Source organism: Benincasa hispida, chromosome 8, assembly GCF_009727055.1.
Source record: "Benincasa hispida cultivar B227 chromosome 8, ASM972705v1, whole genome shotgun sequence".
In the NCBI taxonomy this organism is placed as follows: Eukaryota; Viridiplantae; Streptophyta; class Magnoliopsida; order Cucurbitales; family Cucurbitaceae; genus Benincasa; species Benincasa hispida.
In genome coordinates, this window is record NC_052356.1 from 61,827,496 (window position 1) to 61,838,416 (window position 10,921).

The following is a 10,921-nucleotide window of genomic DNA, read 5'->3' on the forward strand; positions in this document are numbered from 1 at the left end:
TTTGGACATCAGCCTTCTTTGTTTGGCATTCAAAGATTCTATCGATATGGCTATGTCAGGGCTTGCTCTGGTACTACTTCTCAAGGACAATGAAACTTCCAAATATCTAAATAATGATATGATAATATAATGTCTACTTTGGACATAAGGTCTTACAGCTTTGCTTTTGGTTTCACCCAAAAAGGTCTTATACTATTGGAGATAGTTGTTATCTCTCATAAACCTATGATCTTTTCTTTATCTAGCCAATGTGGGATTTTGACTGCATTCTTAATAATCTTTCCTTCAAATAAAGGACCACCTAAGAACCAATTTTCTTGCATTAAAAGGCTAAAAAGATGATATTCATAATATGCATAAACTCTTGCTAGATTGTCATAGATGTTATTAACATTTGGCTAGAGACCTCCATTATAGAGTAGAAGATTAGATTCCTCGTTTTCCTATAGCTATAGATCTCGATTTTATTCATCAATGCCTAAAATGAGAGTTTAAATTGAGGTTTCATCTACTTTTATATGGTCTCCATCCAAAAAATTGAGGTTTCATCTACTTTTATATGGTCTCCATCCAAAACTCTATACACCTACATATAGATGATGCCCCACACATCCTCTAGCACATGACCAAACACCTTCTAGTATATCATTCATTGAAGTCACTTACATTACAAGGAAATTGATCAAGTAGTGTATCAACTAGATGTAAGAGTACTACCCTAACACAAAATAACACAACACATGATTTTTCTTACTAATTTTCAAAATTGAGTCCATTTCGACTTTTGTGATAATTGATTATATACGATTCACTTCGATCCTAATTTTAGGAGAATGACCAAAATGATTTTTTTTTTTTTGGAAGTTTTGAGTTCATGAAAAACAAACCAAAATAATATAAATTCATGAAAAAATTTTCAAAAATCACCACTAAACTATATGAATTGTTACAATGACACCCTTAAGTTATAAAATTATTATAACTTAGATCCTTTTTAGACTCTATAAATTTTGAAAAGTATATGATTAATCATTAAAATAAAATTTTCTTGTGAGATCAATATTGAAATGCTATCTTGATTTTATAAAAGAAGAAAATTGGTGTAAAGAATTGTTTTGTTGTAGTAACAATTTGGCTTTGACTGGAACAATACTACTTATGTATCAGGGGTTTCCCAGCAATTTTCAAGAGTTTAATTGCAACAATTTCATACATTTAGAGTCTAACTGATCAATTTAAAAATTGGTTAAAAAATATTTTTGCTTTCTAAACTTTTATGAAAGTAACAATTTAATCCTTAGACATTGGTTTGTCATGATTTAGTCCATATATCTTCAATTTTATAATAATTTAGTTCATGATGTAAGATAATTCATCAAAATTAGATGTCAATTCTTATTGTTTTATGACGTAGACTTTGTATTTTGTAAAAATATTGGGTCTCTAATTAGATTTTCGGTTTATTTGTATAAGAAATTCACTAAAAATCTTAATACTAATATCAACGTAGGGACTAAATCGTTACAAATTTTAAAATAGAAAGACTAAATTGTTACATGTAGAGTAGATAAACTAAATTATTATAAAATTTAAAATACAGGACAAAATTGTTAGTATGGGGTGGATTAAATTAAAAAACAAAAGAGGAATCAAACCAAACCAATGTTGGAAGAAAATTCAAAAAGCGTCACACTTTTTCCCTCCAATAAATAAATAACCTTCCATAATTTAATTTTCTAACGCGGTAGATGTGGCATCAAAATGACAAAAATAACCTTGTGTAGTCCAATTGAAATAGGGAGTAGAGATTGGAATATGGCGAAGGACATTGACGTCAATTCAGGAGTTTGGTAGAACTCAAAAACCAAAAGCAAATTCGAAATCCAAAATTTTGAAAAAGAGACGTGTCCTTCTCCTCTTCCAATCCTCAGCCCCCCCTCCCTCCCTTGTGTTTGGAGTCCAGCCCAACACAAACAGCGGTCTCTCCCATTTCCATATTCACAATCTCGAAACAACAAGATCAGAAAACGACCCCCAAAAACTGCTCACACAGAGATCTAGCCATTGCCCATTTCTCTTCTCTTACTCCAACCAAAGTTCTTATTCAGAAGGACGACTCCGATGGCCGGCTACAGAGCTGAAGATGACTACGATTACCTCTTTAAGGTAGTTCTGATTGGAGATTCCGGTGTGGGCAAGTCCAATTTGCTCTCCAGGTTCACCAAAAACGAGTTCAGCCTCGAGTCCAAGTCCACCATTGGGGTTGAGTTTGCTACTCGGAGCTTGAATGTTGATGGCAAGGTCGTCAAGGCTCAGATTTGGGATACTGCTGGCCAGGAAAGGTTCGAAACTGTTTCTCTTCTTTACGCTTTCCCTTTTTCAAGATCTGGGTGTTTCTTATTTTTGCTGAGTTTTTTTATGGTGCTTGGTGTTTTAAGCTATCTTGTTGTTGACGATTGGCCAATGAAATTCTTGGGTAGTGCTGTTCTTTGATGATTTTACTGATGGAATTGTTTCTGTATTAGCTTCAATTGAGTGAGTACTAGAATTTGAAGTTTAGGATGGCTTAGGTTATATCATAAATGTCTTTACGCATTCACTGAATTAGAGTTTTGGACATTAGAACCGCGATGGTAGCTTACTAGTTTAGTGGATCTGATCAAGGCTGCTTAGAGTTGCTTGTATGGTCACACCTTATATACATTGACTTACAAGAATGATTGGAATCCCTTAATGTTGTAGGAATTGAGAAACATTTTTTAGAGAACTTAGGCATAGCATCACACAGACTCCAAGAACTGTTGCAATGTCTGGATGTTGTAGTACTTGAATTTTCCTCCTAAACGAAGGCTATTGATTCTGTTTAGTGGGATTTCTCAGAAATGACTTCAAGAAATGCTGAGACCTATTCAAGAACAATTTTAATTAGATTTTGTAGTCACTGGATTCTAAGGAGTCGAGAGGGATGCTAGAGAAAGTTGGTCTCTTGTTCGTTTTCATGTTTCACATTGGGTTTCGATTTTGAAGGTCTTTTTGTAATTATTTTATAACATGATTTTGTATAGCTGGAGTCCCTTCTTGTAGAGGGAGTCTCCTTTTTCTGTGGACTAGGTTTTTGTTTACTGGTGTATTCTTTCATTTTTACTCAATGAAAGCTGTGTTCTTATATTAAAAAAAATGTAGTTACCGGATTTTGGGCCTTTAGAGGGGGGGAAAGGATTCCGTAGTTCCGTGAAAAATTCAAGAACATTTGTACTTTTGTTTCTATACTGGATATATGGGGTTCCGTAGTAGGCTCATTGAAAAGATGTGGCACTAGATATCGAGATTGACATAATAACTACGAAATTAGAGTTGAATGCTTCAGTATCTCCATCCAAACATATATTGATGTGCTTTCTCAGTCGTTATTAATGAAAAGTTAAGTACTCTGCCATGATTTCTTAGAATCATGGGCATAGAAAGGACATTCATGTGTTATAGTACATCCCAACACAAGTGTGACACCTCCCCCAACCCCGTAATTGTTGTACTCAACACAAGTGTGACACCGCATTTTCTTTCCTTCTGTATGTAATAAATATGAATATATCTTTCAAATAACATGGATCTCCCGAAGGTCAAAGAACAAGTTACAAACCTAGATAAATGTTTTTGAGGTATGGAATCAAACCATGATAGTCCCTGTTTATGATTACTTTACATTATGCATTTGTAAAGTTATACATATTTGTCTTTTGCTTTTCATTTCAATAATACAGAATGCAAGTGCAAGCAGTCCAAACCCCTAGTACTGGGACATGCATTCTTGGTTCTTAGATTTTTCATTGCATAACCCAATGCTGATCTACTACTCCCTTCGTCTCTCTTCATATGTTTGCTTACAAAAACGGTGCCTGTATGTGTGCACTTGTCCGTGAACTAACACCTACTTGTCCCCCTCTCCTCATATTCTTCCTCTTTCTCTGAACGTTGTGAGTTTTGGACTCTTGGGTAACAATGTCGTTAGCGTTTTTATCAGGGTTAGTATTAGATTTCTAAAAATTGAATATGTTTGCAATTTTCTTTTTCATAACAAGTTACATTGTGTCCTTAGTACATTTCATATTTAGAGTATGACCCTGTCCTTTGCATGTTTCCTTATCAAGTATTCATTCTACCTCTACAGAGGTGCAAATCACTCCTCTTTAATCGATGTAAAGAAAATAGTATACTATAGAGTAGCTTATACTTGTGTTTGCTCAAAGGAAAATCTTTCTTTTTCCTTATTACAGTAGTTGGTTAGCAATGGCATTCCATGATAGCTCCTAATTTGTTTCAGACCTCGTAAGAATGTTTTGTAAATGATAACTTCAAGCTATAAACTGAAAATAAAACAAACCAGTACTATATTTTATGTCTGCCATTTTACGTGGTAAAAATGGAGAAAGAGCTAGTATACGAGATTCATTTGCTGCTTCAATGCTTTAGCTGATCATCAGTGAGGCTTGTTTTGATGTTTGCATAAATTAAATGATGGATGTGATATTTCTAGCTTTTCCATTTCATCCTCTGAATCATAAAGTTTTTTTTTAATGTGCTCAAGTTTATATCTTGTTTACAATAGAGACTTCAAGTCAATAATAACACACACTCCTTCACTCTTTCTGTGGATTAATCATCTCTTTTGGGGTCCGTAGGTATCGTGCAATTACCAGTGCTTACTATCGAGGTGCCGTTGGTGCACTGCTTGTCTACGATGTCACACGACATTCCACTTTTGAAAATGTCGAGAGGTGGTTAAGGGAGTTGCGAGACCATACCGATCCTAACATTGTCGTCATGCTTGTTGGTAACAAATCAGATCTTCGACACCTGGTGGCAGTCTCAACAGAGGATGGGAAATCTTTTGCTGAGAAGGAATCTCTCTATTTTATGGAAACTTCTGCACTGGAAGCAACCAATGTTGAGAACTCATTTGCCGAAGTCCTTACTCAAATCTATCACATTGTAAGCAAGAAAGCCATGGAGGCCGGTGATGGTGCTGCTGCTGCCTCCATTCCTTCGAAAGGAGAAAAAATTGATGTCGGTAAAGATGTTTCCGCTGTAAAGAAAGCTGGGTGCTGTTCGAGTTAGGCTTTTGATTTGTATTTTTTGATGTGGCTGATTTGATATTGCTGCATCCTTATGTGCACCATAGTTGAGTAGAAATTCTAAAGTGATGTCTTCAATAGGATATCGATATTCCATGGATTGAATTTTATTTACTTTTCAATATATTTTAGTCTGAAAGTTTAAGTTTGAGCCCAGAGAGCTTGGTTAGTAACTTGGTAAGAAGGAATATATGCATTAAATCGATTGATTTCACTTGGTAGTTTGTGGATTTTTTAGTCTGCACCAAATTCCGATTCTTGTTTTAATCTTATTGCAAGATAGAAAGGAAAAAGAATAAATATTAGGATGTTTAAATTTTGTCAATCAATTTCTGGAGTAATCCAACAAAGTTGTTCGATTGTTTTAGATTATTGTTCGTTGATTGAGTAATCCAACAAAGGGAGCATAGCGGCATACGGTTCTCTATTGTTTCTAAAAAATGATAGAGTTTTATTAAAAAAAAAAAATGAACAACCAAAAACAAACATCAAGTGAAGTGTGAGGGTATTTTGGTTATTTTCTTAAATCATGAAAATTTAGGCATTTTCAATTAAACATTCATAAACACATTAGACAAACCTATTAGACAATGGTTCGTACTCGAAAAACTTGTTTTATGAAGTTGAACTTGTATTGATGTAAATTTGATGTAGATGTAGTTCGATCTCTAGTATTTCGATCTCTAGTATTCGGTCATTTGATTCTCTCTTAATTGATTGCATCCCCGGTCCCATTCCACCCTGTTGCCAACCCTACTCTCTGGGCTATGTGAAGTGTAGAATTTTCTGACTCTTCAATAGAATTCTCACTTTATGGGCTTGCATTTGGTTGGTCCACGAACCTGGGTCCTGGGCCAAACTAATTGGACTTAGACTTATTTAACATTTGGGTCAAATTAAATATATTTTTTTTTACACAATTTGACTTTAGCCTAATTAATCTAGACTAGGCTATGAGGAGAAATATTTGTTTTCGCTCTTGCCCCTTTTAATTGATGATCATTGGGATATCTTACGTAATTTCACATTTAAATTATTAAAAAAATCTCATTTTATCTCTAATATTTACTTCACTGGGAAAAGAAATTTAAAGAATCACATTTTATCTCTAATATCTAATTCACAAAAAAAAAAAATATATTTTTTAAAAAAATCACATTTTATCTTCGATAATCCCTACTTCTCTTTAAATATTTTTTTAAAAAAATAATATCTTATCCTCTAGTCTCTCATTTACGATTTTTTTAAAATCACATTTTATCTCTAATACCTACGTCAAGTTAAATAAGATAAAAGAAATAATAATAAATTGAACAAAATCTAAATAGAGATCCAGTAAGTGGAAGCGAATCGTTCCAAATCCAATTGAGAAAGAACACAAACAATTACAGTCTAAACGGAAACGATTATGCATAAAGAGTAAATTACAACATACTTCTTTAAAAGACTAAACAAGGGATAAAGTATGCAAACCTATGAAGAACTCTTCTTTAAGTATCCCTCAATCGTTCAGCAATTCGTTCAACAACACGAACTTGAACACAACAATTAGAACTCGATCTCAACGAACGACTAGACGAACCTCGATCACAATCGAATTCAACCCGATCCTTAAATGGAACTAGAATACCACCACAATGGTTACCTTGGTATTCTCGGTGTGAGAATCTATGAGTTGGGACTCTGTATAATTTTGGATTGAGGAAAGCAGGAGGTAGACAATCAAGTAGACAATCGAGTAAGTGGGAGATGAATGAAGTCTATTATATAGACTAAATACTCGATCGTTTAGAAAGAAGAAACATATCGTATAGACTTTACTACTCTATCGTGTAGTAATGAGCAAACGAGTAACTATCATATAGTAAACTCGAAACTCCTGATCATTTAAGCTGTGAAACGCTATCGTTTAGTAAAACACTTTTACACGATAGTTTTCATTTGATGAAATGATACAATAATGAATCATCCCTGCGACTTGGAAAATAATTTTTCTTTTATCTCACAGTTACCATAAAACTTCCAATAACCTCCCACTCAATTAGGTTATTAGAGAAAAAGAATAATTAATTACCATATAATTAATATGTTACAAATAAATATAATAACCAACTTATCATATTATATTTAATTTATTTATAACCTATAGTTTTAATATTTCATCATATGAAACATATAATGTATCAAATACATCATATCAATTATATCACATATAATTGAATTTTCTCTTGTTAATTTGAACACTTCAATTTAACCCAAAACCTGATCAACTTGAACCCATTGAGCTACCAAAGAGACCTCATGGACCTGTAGCTTGAAGCTCCAACGATATGTGAATAACTGATTAAACTCTTTAATCACGAGATTCACCATCCGTTAACTGTTGGTCACTCCACTAAAGATTGACAGCTGTACTCTTCGCACTACAGATATATTTATGTGTCCTTATGACTAATCAATAGTGTCATGACCCTTCATAAATCACTCGTAAGTACAACTAGGCCAATTCACTGTTTTTCCCTATGTAGTTACATCTAACTCCTTAAGTACCACTGATTCCTCTAATGAACAATAAGTCACAGTCCTACTATAACTAATTCTTCTCGGGCCAGGAGAGGGTGTGACCACTATGTTTAAGACCTGGAATCAGCCTTTAAAGGAGCAATGTATCTACTTACCTCTACTTCGGGAAAGAAGTGAATTCCGTCTTGTGTACCTAAGTTTCCAGCTCCCAATCAAACGAATCCCCAAAATGGTAGGCTTGTTGAGTTGGAAATCTGGCCACTCTCACCTATACTTACCTCTATTTCGGGGAAGGAGTGAATTCTGTCTTGTGTACCTGAGTTTCTAACTTCCCAATCAGATGAATCCCCAAAATGGTAGGCTTGTTGAGCTGGCAATCTGGCCACTCTCACCCATACAAATCAAAGGACCACCTTCATAGGCAGGAGTTCCTAACTCACTCAGGATTAAGGTCATGTCACCTATGGTCATTCTAGTGAAATGTAAGTCTCAATTATCAACGTCGTTATATAAAGAGACTAATCATTTTGTGGTCCGGTCTTATACAAACTTTTTGTATAGGATACCCCCGCTCGCATATCTCTACACGAATGGTCAAGATCAAACCATTTGTAGCACTTTACAATACTTGTAACGTCTACAAAGCGGGTCGTATCTGTAGTGTTAACAGAATAAGATATCCCTCATTTATCCATCTACTACAGACCATTTAGGTTATTACTTAAGGTATTATCCACTTGTATGTCCCCACATACATGCTTAAGTTATATGAAATAACCACAAATCTTAATTTATCAGATTTGAGTAAATGCTTATAAAATAACATTTATTTTATTAATAACAATATGTTTACAAAATACGAGACTACCAGGAGAATTAGGATACCAATCCCAACAATCTTCCACTTGTCCTAATGCCATGGGAGTTTAATGTACAATACAAAAACAGTACAATATACAGTAAACTAGGCATACTCTATACCCCAGTATCATCTCCCATTTGCGCTAGACAAGGTGTCGCATGTCCCGTAAACCCAGACTCTCCAGATGACCATCGAACACTTTAGTCGTGAGAGCCTTTGTAAACGGATCAGTAACGTTGTGCTTTGACGCGATCTTTGTGACTATTATAAGATTGATCATGCGACCAACTTTAATCTCCAACAACCACTTTTGACTATTATAAGATTGATCACTATTAAAATATATTATAGGGTTGATGATTATATAAATACTAGTATTTTGTCTACATTAAGTGTAATATTTATATGTAAAAATTTGTAAAATATATTTTTATTTAATTGAATTCAGATATCAAATGAGTATTAAGAATATTTGGAAAAATACGTATGTAGTTGAAAAATATGTAGCATATAATAAAAAACCATAAAATGGAGATCTTTTTTAACATTTTTTTTTAGCAAGAATTAGTAAAAAATGGAGATTTTTTCTTTGACGATCCTCCAAATTTGGAGAAATTGAAAGTGAAATTGTTGAATAAATGATGTGACATTCCATTGGCTACTAAGATGATGAGGGAGATTCAATTAAAAAAATGACGACAAAGTAAAAATATAAAATAACAACAGAAAAAAGAAGAAAATGAAGAAAATGAAGAAAATGATGATGAAATTCATGGAGAAAAATTAGGAATCAAATGTTTTTATTTCTCTTTATTTTCTCATTTTATTTAACTACATTTATGGAAGAAATATAGTGCATCAATTGTTATTCATTACTAAAGAAATGAAAGAAAGAAAAAAAAGCTTTAAAAATTAAAAGAAAAAAGTTGCAATCCATATTTTATTTAAACAAAGATGGGTAGAATTATTGAATAAAAAATTTCCAAAACAAAAATAGTAATCATAAAAACATATTAGTTAGAGTTTAAAAAACTGCATCAAATACCCCAGACATATGAACTCAACTCTCATCCTAAACACACCCATATGAACTCAGATCAAATAACTTTGCACCCCAAACAGAGACATATGAACTCAGACCAAACAACTTTGCACCCTAAACATAGATATATAAACTCCACAGGCATATAAAGTCAAGACATCTAAGAAGCACAAATACTTCTAATTGTATAGAGAATCGATAGCAGATACATATACGATACGGATACGTCCAGATACGTGGTAGATACGTGTCAGATACGTGATTTGAAGTATCTGATTTTTTTATTTTTATTTTTAATTTTTAGATACGCGTATCTGCTTCCAGATACGTGAAGGGGATACGTGAGTCATTTTTTTTTTTTTTTCAAATTTAAGCCCAACTACTTAAAAATCCCAACCCACAACCCATTTTATTTTAGTGCATGTTTAGGATTGAATTTAAAATCATCAAAAATCACTTTTTCATTTTTAAAATCACTCGAAAACACACTTTTAAGTACTCAAAATTAATTTAGTTTCAAATTTACGCTTTTAAATGCAATTTTCATATCATCAAAATTAGTTTTGAATGATTAAACATGTTTCACGGAGATTTTAAAAATGACAAAAGTGATTTCAACCATTTTAAAATCACTTCCAAACATAAATGTATACTTAAATTGAGTAATCCAAAACAAAATAAATTAAAAAAGATAAAAACATAAAAAAAAAAACCTGAAATGTATTTAAATCTTCATTCTTTCTTTCTCTCTCACAATTTAATCATAATCCACACCCCTCTCATCTTCAACTTCATTCTTCAATCTTCATCTTCTAGTTATTTCCTACCGTCTACTCTAGTTGCTCAACAATCACTCAACACTACTGGATTTTTTTTTTTTTTTTTTTTTTTTTTTTTTTTTTTTTNTTTAAGTTTTCACTATCTTCTTGAATCTATTTTAATCTAACTTAAAATAAGTATTATAACAATTAATTAGACATTATATATATATAAATTATCGTATCGTCGTTTCGTATCGTATCCATGTCCGTGTGTGTGTGCGCGTGCGTGCGTGCGTGTAATTTATATTCTTGTTTGTATATAGCTCAAAAGTCAACGAAATCTCGAGGTAAAATAAAATCATATAAAGACTCCATATAGGCATTTTATTTTTTTCAATATAAATATTGAAATTAGAATGAATATGGAACATGTATAGCTTGTAAGAAGGAATTTGGGTAACATAATAATTTAATCAAATTAAATAAAGAAGAGATTATTTGAATGGACATCGAAGATTTGAATTATCAACCATTAATAAAAAAAAAAATGGGATGTTTAAGCAAAATTATCAGAAGATATTGATTACAAAACCCATTTTAT

General features: G+C 32.8%; 1 protein-coding gene across 1 annotated transcript; it reads left to right on the forward strand.

The window, feature by feature from the left end:
• Positions 1–1,911: 1,911 nt before the first annotated feature.
• LOC120084012 (ras-related protein RABA1c) lies at positions 1,912–5,288 on the forward strand. Its single transcript, XM_039039917.1, has 2 exons — positions 1,912–2,342; positions 4,680–5,288. Exons 1-2 carry the CDS (start codon positions 2,122–2,124, stop codon positions 5,113–5,115), a joined length of 657 nt encoding a protein of 218 aa, XP_038895845.1. The 5' UTR covers positions 1,912–2,121; the 3' UTR covers positions 5,116–5,288.
• The last annotated feature ends 5,633 nt before the right edge of the window (positions 5,289–10,921 follow it).

Excerpts from the sequence above, each read along its gene's own strand:
- LOC120084012 (XM_039039917.1), top strand. The coding sequence starts at position 2,122 with ATGGCCGGCTACAGAGCTGAAGATGACTACGATTACCTCTTTAAGGTA. Across the intron at positions 2,343-4,679 it reads GATACTGCTGGCCAGGAAAG|GTATCGTGCAATTACCAGTG; the intron begins GTTCGAAACTGT and ends TGGGGTCCGTAG.